Here is a 17,911-nt window from a genome sequence, read left to right on the forward strand (position 1 = left end):
CCGAGTTGTCCATCCAGAAGTCTTCACTAAGGAAGACGAGGTACGGGTGCGACTCCGTAACCTCAGTGACCTGCGATATCGAGGAACGTTTGAATAAAAATAGAACACGGTGATCAATCCGGTCCCAGAAAAGGCCATGGGCTACCACCATGAACCCCAACTCCTGTTTGTCCGTCACTTTAGACGTGCACAGTTTAAAGCTATTGCTACTCACTTTCACTTTACGTGATTTACAAATTGAGACTCTGTTATGACTCAACAATCACATAAGGCATACAATCCACATTTGTTCACAACTATTTTTATCTTGGAATTAAGTAAGTGATCATAAAGGCATCAATCAAGACTCATTCCAATTAATCCAACCTTTCCTTTAACCATGATCAACCCCTGTATATGGGTATAAGGTTTCAACTTACTAAACAAGGTCCACAGCCCTCATAAAGTAGTGAAAAGCTAAAAAGGGAACAACGATCGATCAATCCAAACCAACATATATAGAATAATCTAGTGTTCCCAACCAACATGTTTGCATCAATCATCCATACTAACATGTTATAATTCTCATAATGCAATATAGGTTCAATATGTCCATCCAACAGTATTTAACATGCAATTTCAACCTGACCAAGTTCATCAACAATATCAACCTGACCAAGTTCATCAACAATATCAACATAACCAAGTTCATCAACAATCTCAACATAACCAAGTTCATCAACAATTTCAACATGGTTTCAACAAATAGCACGCATTCCAAGCACACAGGTATGTACGTACCTGGTGTAAACAAACTGATAGGCCACTTAACACTTTCAAAAGTCGCCTAAAGAGAATTCTCCGCCACGTAGAGAAGGGAGGAGAGCTGGCCGGCGACGTAGAGTTGCGGTGGCGGCTGAATGACGGCCGGACGACGGTAGTGCTCGCGGTGGAGGACGGCGAGGGTTGTGGCGACTGTTGTGGCGGTGAGGAGACTCGCGGCGGTTGTGTTGGTCGAACAAACAACAACAGCGGTAAGGCTTCGCCGGTGGCTGAGGCGGCGGTGGCTGGGCATCAGCAAGGGGCGGCGTCGAAGGGTGAGGGAGGCAAGGTTTTGAGGGTTCTTGTTTCTTGTTACGTGAATAGTGAAGGGGGTTTGCTTGAACTCTTTTGATTCACGTGAATTAGAGGTAGAGAAGGGAGTAGAGTAGTTTGGGGGTATGGGTTTATAATATTGGGCTTTGCCCAATTGGGCTAGACTTAGGAATTTAGTTTTAGGATTCGAATCCAAAATCGAATAGGATCGTTTTCTAAATTCAATCAGTTTTCGTAATTTGATTTCTTTTCAACGTAAAATTCTAAAATTACTTTTGATTTCATAAATCATTAAAAATATTTAAAATGCAATAAAATAAATATACGTTAATTATATATTTATTTCTAAAATTCATAAATTCTTATTTAAATATAATTAACTATACGTTAAAATATATAAATAATGTTTCTAAATTTACGGGGGATTACATAACTTGCTTAAACCAAGTAAAAATGTTTAATTAATGTTTTGCATTTTACTGTTTTTCGAGTACAACAATAGTCGTTAAGTAAATTAATTCATTATAAATGCCAATGGCTTAGCCTCACTGTCAACTTGGTTACTACTTATGCCTTAAAATAGCGCTTCACTTGTTATTGGAGGTCACTGGTTCGATTCCGCTGAATTGAAGGGTGATAATTAATTTCTGCTAAACCCCCACCACCCGTTTTTTTTTTCTTTCCTTTTTTGCAATTTTTCAATGTGAACTCAATCATCAAAGTATATTCACTTGACTTGTGTGGGCAAATAATTCAACAAACAATAATTCAACACATGACTTTTTAGACGTGAAACAAAATAAAAACACACGACTATTGTACATTTGTGTCATAACTTGTCTTATGGGGTAAGACTCATTCATAAAAAACAAACAATTGCAAATTCATTGCACATTACTAATAATTACAAAAGGAGTATTTTTAATAAGCAACAATATGTCAAAATACACATACAATACTTAAATTTATTAACTACAATAGTTACAAAAAAATACTCAAACCAACATTGTAATGTCCGCCCATCAGTCAAGTCTTCTTTTTCGTCTACCTTCGTCTACCTTCGTCTACCTCCAACATCATTTCATCAAAAAATAAAAAAATAAATTTGATCAAAAATAAATAAATAACCAATTGACGATACTTAGGATTAATTAACAATCATCAAAAATCAAAATATCATTTTATTTTTGATGAAATTAAATTAAACGACAAAAACTTACAAAGGAAACAAAATTAAAAAATGTCAGAAAATCAAACGATATTTGTAGATCTGGTAAATCAAGTGATATGTGTAAATCAAGCGAAAATAAAATCTGTCAGATAAACATGGAAGATCTGGTATTTTTTGAAAACTTAGGAAACATCGAAGAAAAAAAAAGAGAAAAAAAAAATTCGAATTTCAAATTCAAATCAGGTTTGAAATTTGGCTGAAATTTTGGATGCTGACTTGGATTTGCTGAGTTGGATCTGGCGAATGAGAGAGCAAGGTATAGCTGGCCCACATACACCAAAGGTATGTGTAGCCTTTGCGAAGAGTTTAGCTTTTCATTTCTCTTCTTTCCCTTTTTGTTTATGTCATTCCCTTTTCCTTTGTCACTTCAACTCAGGTGATTCCAAATCAATTCTGATTAATAGTATAAATCACACGGCAAAATTGTAAATAAATAGACTTTAAAGATATACATTTAAGTTCAACTTTATTTATTTAAGCTCGCATTTTATTATGTTAACTTCAAATTATATTTTGTTAACCTTATATTTTATTTATTTAATTTACTTTTTTTGTTTTTTTATTTCCACTTTTTTTTTTCCTACCGATTTATTTACGAAAATAAAATATTATTTGCGCTATTCACCAATAACATACTTTTCCAATTCAAAGTTCGTCAATACTTGAATTTTGCCAGGTTTTCTCACATGTACTCAATACCCCGCATCGTTTGGGTGATATTTAAGTTTTTCATCTCCTCTTTCTCTTACTTTAGCCCTACCATAGACTTATTCTCTCATATGTTGCCACTTGCCACCACTATCCTTTCTTGTTGCCGCAACCACCCCAGTAGTCGTTGCCTTCTCTACTTCAACCGCCGCCGTGCATTTTCTCTCTTTTCCTTCTTTACGTCTCACCGCCACCATATATTAAAGGTTAAGTTGAAGTTTTAAATGTCTAATTCAACCATGAAAATTATAGATCTAGAGTATCCACGAACGAATTTAACCATCTAAAAGCACAATTAATGATAAAAGAGGAATCACACAATATTTTAGAAGAATCGCACCAAACAAGGGATATTTTAATAATTTCACGTCCAAGTTACTGTCGGAGTTTTCGAGGGGACCAAATGTTGTACTTTTGGACACAAATGTTGTATGTTCAAGAATAAATGTTGCGTAGTAAATTACAAATGTTGTACGTAAAAGTAAATATCAGATTTTCATTATTTGTAAATAAAATGTTTGCAAGTACTTACAAATTTGTCATTTTATATACAACTTTGTATTTATCAAATAATTTTTAGGAAATTCTCTTGATTATTTGCAAAGACACTCATATTTGATAATATTTTTTCCTACCTTCTGCACTTTTCTTAATCAGGGGTATTTTAATGATTGGTGCACTTTCTATTTTTGGAAATTTCCCCCCTTATTTTATTATATCTTTCTTACACCAACGACTCTACTAGTAATATTTTATCATCTATTCTTTGTCTTTTCTTTTCTTTAAATACTTCAATACCCTATCTTTTATTACAACTGTTTATTCTCCATTTACCACTTACTTTTTCATATTTTAACAAAATCAACTCATTTTCATTAAACTTTGTGCCGATCAAAGTGCACCAAAAATTTCTCAAAAGTTCTTGCGCGTATAAGGTGTACAATAAATTTATTGTACACCAAAATAATTTTTATGCAGTTTTTTGTAACTTTAACCTAGTTTTTTTAAAACTTTTATATTATAGAAAAAAGTTGATAGATAAACTTTATACAATATTAGTGATTTTGATTTTTTTTTTTTTATTAAAATGAAAAATTTTATCACTAAAAAATAGATAACTTTTACATAAATAAAGGTAATTTTTAAGCATTTTGAGTCAATTTTTACTCCGGTGTACAATATTTATTGTAAACCACTTGTAAATAAGAATTTGTGATCACTTCTATACGAAGGGAGTATTGGTATTGCAAAAAAACCGCTATTTTGAGTTGGCGGTTAACTACACAATCCGTGGACTATATATAGACCGTGGTGCACATAGAGCATGGTGCACCAAAAGAACATATGTGTATAAGCAAAAGAACATGACACTACGGCAAAAGAACATGCGATATAATATTTAACTTTTTTGTTATAAAAATAATATATTATTTTACTATTTATTAAAAATCTTAAAAAAAAATTACTCATGTTCTTTTCTCGTAACCAGATATTCTTTCAATTATATACTAGTATTCTTAAGGTGCACCATGTTCTATGTGTACCATAGTCCACCTTCTAAATTGCGGTTAACTACACTTAACCGCTAATTCAAATGACGGTTTATTACAATACAAAAACGCCATTTGAGTGTTGGTCGTTCATGATTGAATTAGGAATTTTGTATATTTATTTTACTAACTCTTGCTTATGTGGATGATATAATAAGAATTAAAATAAAATGGAGCGTATAAAAAGCAACTCCAATATCTAGCTATAAGAGTACAAGGCGGTGTAGCTAAATTTGTCGCATCAAATTTCCAGCTAAAATGCTATTAAGGTGCAAAATTTTCCATTGGTTGACTGCAATACTTTGTAGTTCCTTGTAATAATATTTAATTCAATATACAATTTTTTATTTTACCTTTTTATACTTTTTTTTTCCAATCAGCTACCTACTCAAAGAGTTACCGAGTACGATATCTTGATAGTTGATTACGTAATTTCTGTATCTACGTAGGGATGTCAACGAGCCGAGCCGAGCCGAGTATTTGGTTGTTCGAGCTAGGCTTGATAACAAATTTTCGAGCTCAAGCTCGAGCCGAGCTTAACCGAGCTTTCATTTTCCCTGTTCGAGCTTGGCTCGTTTAAGTTTTTCGTTGTTTGAGCTTAGCTCACGAGTAGCTTGTTTAAGTTCAAGCTCGAGCCGAGTCGAGCTATTAACAAACGAGCTTTTAACAAACAAGCCTTAATAAACAAGCAAGATCGAATTTAAATATAAAATATTATTTTTAAAAAATTACTCCGTATAAAACATAAAAACATAACCATACCCAAATAAAAAGTTAGCACAGTATACTAACTAATACTATTTCATAAATTATAATCTCCTAAAAATCAAAATCTAACGAAATAATTGCAACTTATATTTACTTATAAATAAAAATTTGTCATATGTTTTTTAGAAATTTAATATAAACGAGCTTGAACAAGCTTTTAAACGAGCTTATAAACGAACACACGAACGAGCTTGGAAATGAACATGAACGAGTTGTTCGCGAGCCTAAACGAGCCGAACACTAGGCTGTTCGAGCTAGTATCATTTATTAAACGAGCTTAAATTTTTTGTTCAAGCTCGTTTATTTATTTATTGAACGAGTTTTGACCGAGCTTTGACCGAGCTTGTTCACGAGCTGTTCACGAGCGTATCGGCTCATTGACATCCCTATATCTACGGTTGGCTACACACTCATATATTTTAATATTTTTTTTGCAAGCATGTCCTTTTTACGAAGTTTTTCTGATGTGTGTTTGAGAATATCATCATCCCGTATTTAACCGGAAATCGGCTAATAAGAATATAAAAAGATATTAAGACATTTCTAAATTCTGCACAAAGAAAATTGAGCGGATTGGCGGAACTATACTCGAGCATTGGCGGATTGGCGGAAGCAAATCAAATCTTAGAAACTTCTCTTTCGGCTTTCTCCGTTGTCTGGACTCAAATTGAGCAGTAATCGTACGATCAGGTGACATCAACTCAAAAAATTAGTGTGTTCTATATTATCGGATTTTGAAAGCTAGACTTGGGGAAGTATTCAGCTTTCGCACAATCTCACACTAATTAATGTGGAGGAAGTTCAATTAATCAAATTACCATCGATTAATTGCTGAGATCCCCTAAATTACTGATATTTTTGGCGAAAATATCTGGGGTTTAATTGGGGTTTCTCCAATTCGATCATTTGATGGTTTTAGTTATGAAGTGGGCAACTTTAAGGCAATTTTATCGATGATATCAACTGGGTTATGGAGAATTTTTTCTGCCAATTTTTGCTGGCATTGCTACTTTTAGCAGGTAATAATCGATGTTCTTATTTAGTTTTACTGTAATTTCAGTGCTTCTTTTTGTTGTTTGTTTATCAATTTAGAATCTGGGTCATGCAAATTCCTCAGAATTGTATCTTAGTTTTGGAGCATTTTTTACGATATCAAATGGTTCACTAGCTGACCTCCAAATCTCCAATTTGGAGGATTAAAGTTAAGAAGAGAAACTGAATTGATGTAGGTGGTATAACATTTGCATAGGCAACGTAAAGTTAAGTAATGGAAAGGATGGGCAATCTTTTGGACTGTCGAGCGAGATGATACTTTTGATTGGATTGAAAGATCGTGTTCTCGAATTTTAATGCGATAGTGCTATGTAGTTTTCCTTTATTAGTTTTTTGAGAAGACTCTTGTCCTTTTTATTAATCTCAAGTTTCAAATTATTAGTAAAATTCACCTTTACTATGCCTGTTTTATCTAGTGCCTAGGCTTATTATTTGTGTTCATCTTGGGTTTCTATAGGTGGGTAACAAACACGAGAAGTTCCCAAGGTAATTTTTTTAGTGTACGATGAGAAAGGCCATTTTTTTAGTGTACGATGAGAAAGGCCATTTTATAAATTGGCACTTCATAGTAGATTGTGAATTGAGACATGGTGTAAAACTGTAAAGGCAACGAGAGGGGGGGGGGGGGGGGGGCGCATTAGTTTTGGGACCATGGTGGCATGGTGTGTAAAGGGGGTTTGAGCCTAATTATTTGAGGTTTATATGATCAGGTTTGAGCCTAATTATTTGAGCCTTGGCGCGATAGTCAAGTGTCTACTTGCTATCTGCTAGGTCCCGGGTTCTACTTGCTATCCGCTAGTTCACGGGTTCGACCCCTGAAACAACCACTTTATGAAAATAAGGGCAAGGCTGCGTACATTTAGGCCTTTCTAGACCCTGCGCTGACCTTTGTAGCTGTTAGAAAGAAGATTCTGACTGAGGGTGTTTTTACGAGAAGGAACTTTTTACATTACATGGTTTGTGCCTTTTAGGAAGAAGAGTTTGTTAGTCATCCTTACTTTTGCATCCCCCCCCCCCTCCCCCCTCTTCGGTACTTATTGTTAGCCTTGTTTGGAATAATGTGAAAAGCATTGAAAGACTCAATCTTAGTGTCTTACAAAACAGGAAATCTGGACAAACACGAGGAGTGGACTTCCTACATAATTAGCAACTAAGAAATCTTCTTTTATCCTGATCCTTAAACCTCTAACATTCTCACTATTTCTTTTTGTTGATTTTTCACCCATCAATCCCTTGCTCTCCTATCATACTCTCCCAAGTTTATTGAAGAGTGTAGACCCAAGACTACTCATCTCTTACAGTCTTACGCTGATGCCTAGGGTCGACACCCTCACTTCCTCTCCCCCAGGTAAACTGAATTGTTGAACCCCGATCCCAATAATAAAGTCTTCAGCCTTCAGATCTGAATTATCCATCGCACAAATTACAGGGTCAACGGAGTAGCGTTTTCTGTGTTCCCCTAGTTTGCTAAGGCATATAGTAAAATGTTTCACAGAAACAAAAATCACTGGAAAGGATGCGATGTGGCAAGTCTGTATCTATTTTCCTGTTCACTCATATTAGACCACTGGAAAGGATAGGATGGGAAGTGCACTGTTGAGAAAAGGTAGCACTTCAGAAAATAGAAAGAGCCTTATAAAAGGGCAGAGGAGCTTTGCCTTGAGTTGACGAGGTTCGCCATTTGTCCTCAGAATTTAAACAATGAGAATTATATTTTGAAGTGCGAGGGAAATCTTTTCAAACATTTGTGTGGAAACTTGCGTTCCATCAATCCCAATTGAATGGTTGGAGGAGATATGGGTGGGGATCAACTTCAATCTGCTTATATTGATGTTCAGCTGTGTATTCTCCTGTAGTTGTGACACTTTGATACCTTGGTATTCTCAACCATGAATAACACATATCAAAGACTGGAGATGACCGGCATCTCTCTAATTACCTCCATATCTCCAGATGGCCTTTCTCAGTTTGTCGCTGTATCTTTGTGGTAGCTGACTGCTCCAATCCTTGAAACAAGCATGATTTTTTAGTTTCAGATAATAGCTGGAACATTTTCAGGATGATTCATTCATACGAATAATGGGCCAACTCCTGGTAATTAAAGAAGTTCTCAGTAAATAAGATTTGTTGGACTGGATTTTCAATTTGTGCTAAGGTCTAAGACTTGAAAACTACAGGGGACTGAAACTGTCAGACAGACCGTAAAGTGTGATTTGATGAAATTGATGCAGTTTTCCAAGAGAGATTTTTTGTCTTTGGTCTTATCTATATATCCTTGTTTACTGTTGTCTGTATACCTTTTTGTGCTAGAAGGTTAAGTACTTTAATAGTTCAAACGTATGTTCAAGAAGAGGAGGTATTTGATAAAATGTAGATAATTATTGTTCAACTGTCCCAGTGAATAATTCATGTGTTTCATGTGCTTTCTACTTTTAGATAAATCTTTCTATTTGTCTATGTCATTTTTGGATATAGTATCCTTTATTTCTGTTGTAGATATTGCATGAAATGATTTATCTATTAGTAGCAAGTGAGAGTATGCGGGATCAGTTGGCTTCCAGCTGGATTTGGGTTACTTTGGCTATTTATCTGTGTCTGCTTCTCAGGTCCTATTAGCTCCTTGTCAATTTATTTGCCCTTTTTACTTCCCAGAAAGCGTTTCCGAGCTTGCATAGTGTTCCACTTTTTCTTCGTTGTTTCTACTTTCCATTAAGTTTGGCAATTACTAGCCTTCTTATGGGGTTATTTTGTTATTGCAGCTGCTTTGGTTAATTGGAGTTTAATATCACTTGTCGACCTAGTAGCTTTTCTTTTCATTCTATTCAATCTGCGTCGAAGAGGTGAGTTCTATGCTGCTTGTGCGTTCTTTAATTATTTGTTGTCACATAATATGTAAAAACTATTAATTGATGTGTCCATTTTTAATACTGTATTTGATGTTAGATAGTGTGCAACTTCCTGACTTGTTTTCACAGATTTCCATTTCCGTAGGCTGATTCTGTTTTTGTGGGGTATTAGTATATATTCCCTGCTTGTTGCCTTTGTACAAGCAATTTTCATAGTTACATGGGCAATCAAGAAGGGAAAATGGAACCTAGGAGATGCATCGTGGGTGGAGCTAATTGGGCTCATGAGGTACGTGAATGACTGCTATTTGCTTGAGCTCTTGAGACACCTTAGTGTCCACTTTCCTCCATTGACTTGGCACCATCTGTATATATTGTGCCTCCTGCAGGTTCCAGTCCTGGAGATCTTCAACTGCAATAGTTTACGCCCTGATACAAGTTATGGTGGGCTTTGTTTGTTTAGTTTGGTTGTATCAGCACAGACTCAGTATGGTTCCTTCGCGAGGTTCACGCTGGGGGAACTCATCCATTTTTCTGTCTTTAGGTATCTTTAAAGTCTTTGGTTCTTTTAATAATCTGCTTTTGTCCCATATGTCTTATATAATTATGTTCTCTTGACAATATTCTTTGTAAAATCACATGTAGTTTTGCGTGTTTCTCATGTGAAAGTGAATACAATGTATTAGTAGTCAATACCAAAGGAAGACATGGTAGCGTGATTTTTTAATAAATCTGCAACTGTAGGCAAAAGAAGTCGTGAAAGTCGTTTTACCGACAGTACCTAGCTCCCAAGAGAGGATCATAGTATGTTTATGAAACATTTGTAAGTTGGAAGGAGATTGCTTTGCAAGAGAAGACAAAATACAATTATAAAACTTGTTCAAACTTTAGGATACGATGGTTGTAGACAATAAGGTCAGAATCACCTGATTCTCCTCACCTCTGAAACTCATCATCTGTGTTAAAGGCCACACATAAAAGTCATCATTTACACTGTACCAAGGTCATCCATTTCTAACACATTGCCTATCTTACACTAGAACTACAATAGAAATTGCACTTTATTATTTTATCAATAATTTTCATGTAGTCTTCTTGATCTAGTTTTGTTGTTATTCCTTTCCTGTTTTCTTCTTTGGCTGCTTTCTACATACCCCCTCAAAATCTCGTATACATGACTTTAACGTTGCTTAAAATAACTATGCTAACTTCCCCAAAAAATAAAAATGAAATGAAGTTTTTCCAATGGGGATTAACAACAGGTACTTTAACTTAGTCGAGGAATGAAAAAAAGAGAGAATCACTCACTCAATCCTATCCTATAACAAATAGAAAGTTATTCTTGGTTGGTTTGATTGGTTAAAGACGAGAAAAGAGAATGAATGGTGGTTGCTTCCCATGCACGACTCCTATAAAACATAGTTATCCTGGCTATCAAATTTCAGATTAGAGAAAAGTAAAGAAACCAATGATGCTATGTCTTGCATCTTATGTAAAAAATTGTGTGTGTGTGTGTGTGTGTAGGGGGGGGGGGTGATTTTGGCACACCACTTACTTATTTTGGCACAACATTTGTGAATGAATAAAAAATTGTGCTCTACCAAATGAGGTGTGCCAAAATCAATTCCGGGGTGGGGGGGGTGGGAGGGAGGAGGGTTCCTTCTAAAGCATCACAACGACTTGACCAAAATTTAAACAAGTTCTGAACGAAACAACTTCGTGCACTTGTATTTCAGGAACTTTTTTGTGTCACACCACCCACCTAAAACCTTACCCCCTTCTTAGGTTCACAAACAAGTTCCAACCTATCAGATCATGTTTTTCAGTTCTCTTCACAAACAAAAGTAACATTATTCATTAGCCTCTCTAGTTTATGCAGAATAAGTTGTTGATTTTTTTGAAGGGAAACGAATAGAACAATGGAATGCCAAAGAGATAAGGCTGGATGAGGGTAACCTACTTGCTAAGGAACAACTAGCTAACTTCCAAGGTCTAACCACTTCGATATCTTCTCAAGTCCCAACCACAAAAGGCAGACTCTTAGGAAATAAAGGTGTTTTGTTCAACTTAGTTTGACTTATTCTGACCAAAAAACAGCTCATATAAGATAAAGTTTTTTTCTTTTAAGAAAAACTAAGGTCAGATAAGTTAATTTAGACAAAATAAATTGTAATATGTTTTTAAAAAATTGCTACTAACCTCCATCAAAATAAGTACTCCGTACCATACAAAATTAGCTCAGCCAATTAAAAAAATATTGAAAATAACACACCCTAAGATTCATCTAATGGGGACTGCTGATAATCCGTTGAAGTGTACAAGTTGAGCTTAGTTTTGCTTGCTGAGTCATTCTTTCCTTTTGTTTTGTTTTATTACTCTCTTTTGAGCCTCAGCTAACTGTTTACTGGTTTCCTTGCTTTTCATGTTGGTCACTCCAAAGGTTCTTACATCAAGGGTGTGTCCTGCTTCCTGTTGCCTGCCATCCAACTGGTAGTGGGCATAAGTCATCCTTCTTGGGTGTCTTTGCCCTTTTTCATTTGTAGCTGTGTCGGGCTAGTGGACTGGTCTTTGACGAGCAATTTTTCAGGCCTCTTCAGGTAATGTTTATGATGACAGTTCCAGTCATCATTTATTCTATTATTGAGTAGGGGTTTTTTGTTTAATCATACACAGCTGATAATTTCTTTTCTTATTGAACCTCTTGAAGGTGGTGGAGGTCTCTTCAACTCTATGCTTGCTTCATTATTCTCCTACTTTATACGTATCAGCTCCCTGTGCAGTTCCCAACATTGCTTCAGCAGATGGCTAATTTTATTGGTCTTTACAAGATATCTGTGGAATCTGGTTGGCTGGAAATATGTTCTGGTCTTTCTCTCATATGTTTCTCTGCAGTGGTATGCATATATTGAATTCTTGTTATTAGAGTTATGCAGGATTTGGTTGACATAGTAGTATAATTCCATAATGGTGACTGTTGTCCTCCTGGATAATAATTTCGGTCTTCTCTTCAATGGCCAGCTCAATTAGGTATAACCAATTGTCAATAGTTGCCGATACACAATAAAGGATTAAAACTTTTAACCCACAAATGTTTGTTGGTACTTGTTCAAAGTTGGAGGAACTAGAAATCTTATCTTTCTTTCATATTTGGTTAACTATGCCATAGTTTCTCAAGATCAATGAGTCCTTTGTCGTCATCAGTCCAACATGTGATGCTATTTGAGGTCACAAATAATGTTTGGGCATAACATGCACCATGGTTTGATAATGTCACAAGCCTCCGTGTGGCAAGAACAATTTTTTTTTGTGAAGATATGAGAATAGGCATGGACAACCCATTAATTAGAAGAGATTAGAGCATTTATCTTCCCAAGTGAGGTTTCATCATAAAACCAATTGGCCAAGGGAGGACTAGCTCCCTAGGCTTATAAGGTGGTTATATTATCTCCCCTTCTCCAGCGTGAGATAACTCACACGTGCACAACATATAGGTAATCAACATAAGCCTCACGGGAATTGATTTTGGCACACCTCATGTCAGTACAACACAATTTTACATTCTCTCATAAGTGGTGTGCCAAAGTCAACTAAGTGGTGTGCCAAAGTCAACTAAGTGGTGTGCCAAAATCAGGTTCCAAACCTCACATGTGACTTAAACTTCGATTAAACACGGAAAGGCAAAAAAATAACAGATCGTCATTATGACCGAAGATCCAATAGAGGCCGAATCCTTATCTAGTTGCATAATCCTGTATTTCTTCTGTGAAGAAATGCAAATGGGCTTGCTGCCTTGGGAAACCCACAAATCAAGACAGTTTAAACTAATTGACACTTACAAGCTTAAGCGAGGTTCCATCCCTAGTCCAATTAGTTTTGGGCAGATTAACTTTTTAGGCTTATAAGGTGGTAATATTTTATCTTCTTCTCCGTTGTACTCTCATGATATATGGTGATTTGAAATGGACCTCTTAGAGGAATCTACTTTTGGCTAATGAGTAGTTGCGACCCTAAGCTCAATCAAAACACTTGTTTGTAGGGACATACATTTCTTTATTATTTATGATTATTATTATTCAAAGGGAATACCTTTTTTTGCGGCATTTTTCATTCGGTGATTACCTATATCCAGTTCTATTTTTGGCCTAAACTGTGAAAGCTCTCTCTAAGAAACTACTTCTCCATTTCATATGTCTACTAAACCAACTTTTTTCATTCTATTATAATCTGTATTTAAAACACCAATACAGTGTTTCTTGTTCCTTTTTACTTTATCATGCAGATTACAAGTTGCTTTTGAAATTAGTGTAGTAAATAACAAGTTTTAATATGTGTTCATAACCTTAAAAGACGGAGATTATAGAATGTCAGGAATACTACTACTGTTTCCCTAACTGAAATTGTGCAATACAATAAACGTTTCAGGTGGTAATTGGTGTTACAATGTTTGGAATTCCTATGCGTTCTTTCATACTCCTTTGTCCAAATTTAATCGTCACACTTTCCATTTACGCCCCTCCAAATTAAATTATCACATTTTCTTTTATGGCTTAAACCTACTGTTATTTAATTATCTCTCTCTTCCTACTACCAAAAGTTATAGCCCCACGACCTCTCTCATTCTATTTAAATGTTTATCAACTATCTCCCACTCTGTTAAAATATACGTCCTCCGTTCTTATTTACATGACACAATTGGGTTTTGGACACTATTCACACAAGCTCCTTTGACTTCCTTTTGTGATTTATACTTAAGAAAAACATAGTCCTGCAAGGTCTTATTAGATTCGTCTCAATGAATATTTTTTCAATATCAAGTTTTCATAATTTTTCTTATCTATAACTGAAGATATTAATGTTTGAAATCGTGCATTGACAAACGTGCTTAAGTAATTGTGTCATATAAAAAAGAACAAAGTAAATACTAGATAAGCCAATAACAACTTATCGTCAAATCTTGGGGAAAACCTTGGTGCGACGATTAAATAGGGACCGAAGGAATATGTTGTCTTACTTGTGAGGATAACCTACTAAGTAAAAGGAGGTTAGTCCCCTTATAGGCTCTTACCATTGGTAATAACCTCAAAAACCTTTTCTAATGTGTTTATGACAGAGTATCTTAAGGCTAAAAATAGGTGGTAGAAGAATTTACTTCGCTTTGGGTGTTAGATATCACCTTACTTCATTGTTGTTTGTCTAGCATCTGGTATGAAATACACTCTTTGTAATCCTAGTAGACGTTCCTCAAACTTTCAAGGGATGAAGGGATGTGAAAGACATTTTTTGACAGCAAGACAGACGTGTGCTGGATTGCTGCATTTTGCGACCCATATCACTAAACTCGATGGCCTAAAATTCATCTTCCCGATCCCCTAAAATCCATTCAATCAAGGATAAATCTTGGGTTTAGATCAAAAGCCTAAGATCTGCAATTAAGACTTCTGTTGGATGATGTTAGGCTGTTGGCACTCTTACCCAATTCAATTTTCACTTTAATACCCATTAAATTTACTCGTTATTATGTAGCACTTTTGGGAACTAATTGTTTATTTAAATGAATTAACACACATTTCAATATGAGTAAACATGTGCATACCAACGTAGGTAGAGTTTTGTGTATCCATTTCCTTACCCCGTATGGCATCGAATCCTTTGAAATATGTAACATTGTTTTTTGGTTTTATGTAGGAAGATAGAGAATTAGAGATTATATAGTGTGCATGGCTTTGTAATTGGTGTCGTATAATTTCTTTCTTCCTTTGAATATTGGACTTGGTCACTTTGGCATAAGATGATGAAAAGTAGATTTAGACTTCGATAGGGATAATTTAGTCCTTATACTTGCATAGTTCTCTAGACTTTCGATATATATTTTTTTTATTAAGAACGACGACACTACTGGACTAGGACGGGACCTCTCGCATGTAAATGAGCCATCTTGGGTTAAGAAAACTTCCTTTCTTATTTGTCTGTTCTAATGTCCTTCACTTCTAATGTCCTTCACTGCCTTCTATCACTACCACATCGGCACAAGACATAAATCACTACCACTGAACAACGTAATTAGACCTGGCAAACAATCTATCGGGTCGAGTTATAAAAAATTACTTTCGGGTTCGGGTTAATTCGGGTCGGTCACTTTTGGGTTCAGGTTTATAAATGCTTGTTCAAGACCAAGAACTTTTGGGGTCGACCCGACCCAACGGGTTGAGAGATTTTAAAACGCGCATTATATTTTCATTAATTTGGGTAATAAATGTAAAAAATTTGCGCACAAATTAACAAATTTTCATACAGAGGTTTATTTTTAGTCAAAATCAACCATAAAAAGACGTATAAATCAAACCAAAATCATATTACACCCAACAATAGTAACAACGTGTATATTGTGGTTAAAGTTCCTCATAATCTAATTTATTACTATAAATACAACGATTTTCAATCGGTCGGGTCAAAAAGGGGTTTGGTCGGGTTTTGACACATTACTTTTCGGGTTGTTTGGGTTCGGTTAAAATTGGGTTATGGGTCACAAAATCTTGTTCAAGGACCATTATTTTCGAGTCGGGTTTCGGGTCACGTCGATTTTGACAGGTCTAACTGCAATCCATCTAAAATTTATCACCTCTTTTTTCTTTCCCCTAAGCGAGAGAGCAGCTTGTATGAGGTCTACTAATTTTCATCTACTAACACAACCACCATGCATAAGATGCATAGCCTTAGCATAAGACCTAAACTTTCGTAGGGCATGCCGGATTCGAATCCACACCCAATGCTCAACATTTTTAGCTAATAGGCATCAATATATTGTCTTAATGTGGATTAGGAACATGATAAGGATCTTAAGTCCATAAAAACTTACTCCGTCTCAATCATGAAAATTTATCTGAAATGCTATATTCATAGGCAAGTAACACATGTACAGTTGGTACAACTAATATGTACCAAGTTACAAGCATTGGTCATCAAATCTGTAGTATAAACTCAAACCATACACTTACAGCTACATTAGTTTCAAGGAGTGCAGTGGCTTTTTTATGTCAAAACATATGAACATGAAATTTTCTGTTATTTCCCATTGTCATCTCTCATCCACCTTAAATTCAAGTAGCAAATTGTGTAATTCATCTTTATATAGAGAAGGAACCTGAAGGCTACTTAACAAATTCGTGCCTATTATTGCTACAATGGACTTCTACACAAAATTCAAACAGAGATAATTGATGTTGCAGAATGAATAAATTCTATCTGTGCTTGGTGAGGAAATGACGGTAAATAATTTGGATTCAAGTATTCAACAAGGATATTGTGTCGGTGTGACAAACTTGTGGCACCATCTATCCGAATTTTTGTGAGATCAATTAATGCTGCACTCACAGACTGGAAAATTTTCTGGTATCTGGAATGATGGTTGTTGCATATCAGTCACACGGACTCTGCAGAATCATGGCTGTTGCTTGAGTTACTACTACAGTCACTCTCTACTCAACCCATGAAAGATCAGATAAGGCAAAAGTATAACTGCCTACAAATATTGATCTTGTGCCTAAGTAGCCCGGATTTGTTCAAATTTATGTGGAGTAAAAATATTTTGTTGTCTGAAATCAAATTTCTTCAGCAATTTTCATTTGTCTTTAATGTTTATGTGGTAACCAGTTGGCATTATTGTTGTCCATAAGACCACAAGTATCACTTTTAAGTTTTCTAACCATTTGTTTGAACTGTATTGACCTTGTTATTGTTTCCTTTTCCTTGTTATGTAGCTGTCATACATAAAAAATGACTTGGAGGAAATGGAATTCATGATGTCAACTACAGAAAGTGATTTGACTGAGCAACTTCTTCCTGCAAGGCGTTCTTTTTTTATTCGTCAGTTAAGGTATCTTATTTGGTGCATATTTATGAATTAAAGAATGGTGATACATGCAATCTTACAGTGTGGCTTTGTAGTGTCTGTATGTATCAAACTTTGTCATCTGGCGGCCACTAGTTCGATTTTTGATGATAACTCTCATTTCTGTCATAATTTAATTTGCTAATCAGGGAATTAATTTGCTGTCCAATAGAAAGCCCTCACATTTCTTTGGTTGCCTACCAGGTATTATGATGTGATGATCAGTAAGATCGGAATAAAGCTATGTTTGGTGAGAGAAAGTGAATCATCTTTCACATCTTGAAAATATTTATGATGGGTTGAGAGAAAAGGTTATGTGAGGATCCATTATCCTTTCTCCTTTAATAAATTAAACCTTTCCAAAGTTGTAGAATTTGGAGAAAATTTTGAAAATATTGAATAGGCGTTGTACAATGGAAGGTGATGTCATTAATTTTAATTGATCTGAATGTGCAAAAGCACCTTAGTTGTGCACTCTAAGAGCAACTCCAATGATTGTAGTTAGGGACTTGCTTGCAATTTGCAAAAATCTCAAGCTACTAGCTTAACCATTGGAGTGATTTTAATAAATTGGCTTGGCCAAGAAAATTTGCTTGGGAAAAAACTGCCCAATTGTTCATTATCTCAAACGACAGTTGATATAGACCGGATGTAGTTATTATATTTGTTACTCAGACTCTTCATTTCACGTCAAATACCCATGTCTGATCCACGACACACTGACACGCCCGACATGGGTGTGGACACTTGACACTTTTTCGGCTAAAATCGTGGAACTTTTTTCACAAAACAG

At 35.4% G+C, this 17,911-nt stretch overlaps 1 protein-coding gene across 1 annotated transcript in view; it reads left to right on the top strand.

The window, feature by feature from the left end:
• Nucleotides 1-5,866: 5,866 nt before the first annotated feature.
• The window catches only part of LOC110797639 (piezo-type mechanosensitive ion channel homolog), a 38,170-nt gene continuing 26,125 nt past the window's right edge, over nucleotides 5,867-17,911 (top strand). The window contains exons 1-7 of the mRNA XM_022002746.2: nucleotides 5,867-6,350; nucleotides 9,144-9,224; nucleotides 9,360-9,519; nucleotides 9,620-9,774; nucleotides 11,671-11,827; nucleotides 11,938-12,124; nucleotides 16,988-17,103. Of these exons, the coding sequence (XP_021858438.1) occupies nucleotides 6,302-6,350; nucleotides 9,144-9,224; nucleotides 9,360-9,519; nucleotides 9,620-9,774; nucleotides 11,671-11,827; nucleotides 11,938-12,124; nucleotides 16,988-17,103 (905 nt within the window). The 5' untranslated portion in view covers nucleotides 5,867-6,301. The remainder of the gene's footprint in view (nucleotides 6,351-9,143; nucleotides 9,225-9,359; nucleotides 9,520-9,619; nucleotides 9,775-11,670; nucleotides 11,828-11,937; nucleotides 12,125-16,987; nucleotides 17,104-17,911) is intronic.

This window comes from Spinacia oleracea, chromosome 6, assembly GCF_020520425.1.
Source record: "Spinacia oleracea cultivar Varoflay chromosome 6, BTI_SOV_V1, whole genome shotgun sequence".
NCBI classification, from domain to species: Eukaryota; Viridiplantae; Streptophyta; class Magnoliopsida; order Caryophyllales; family Amaranthaceae; genus Spinacia; species Spinacia oleracea.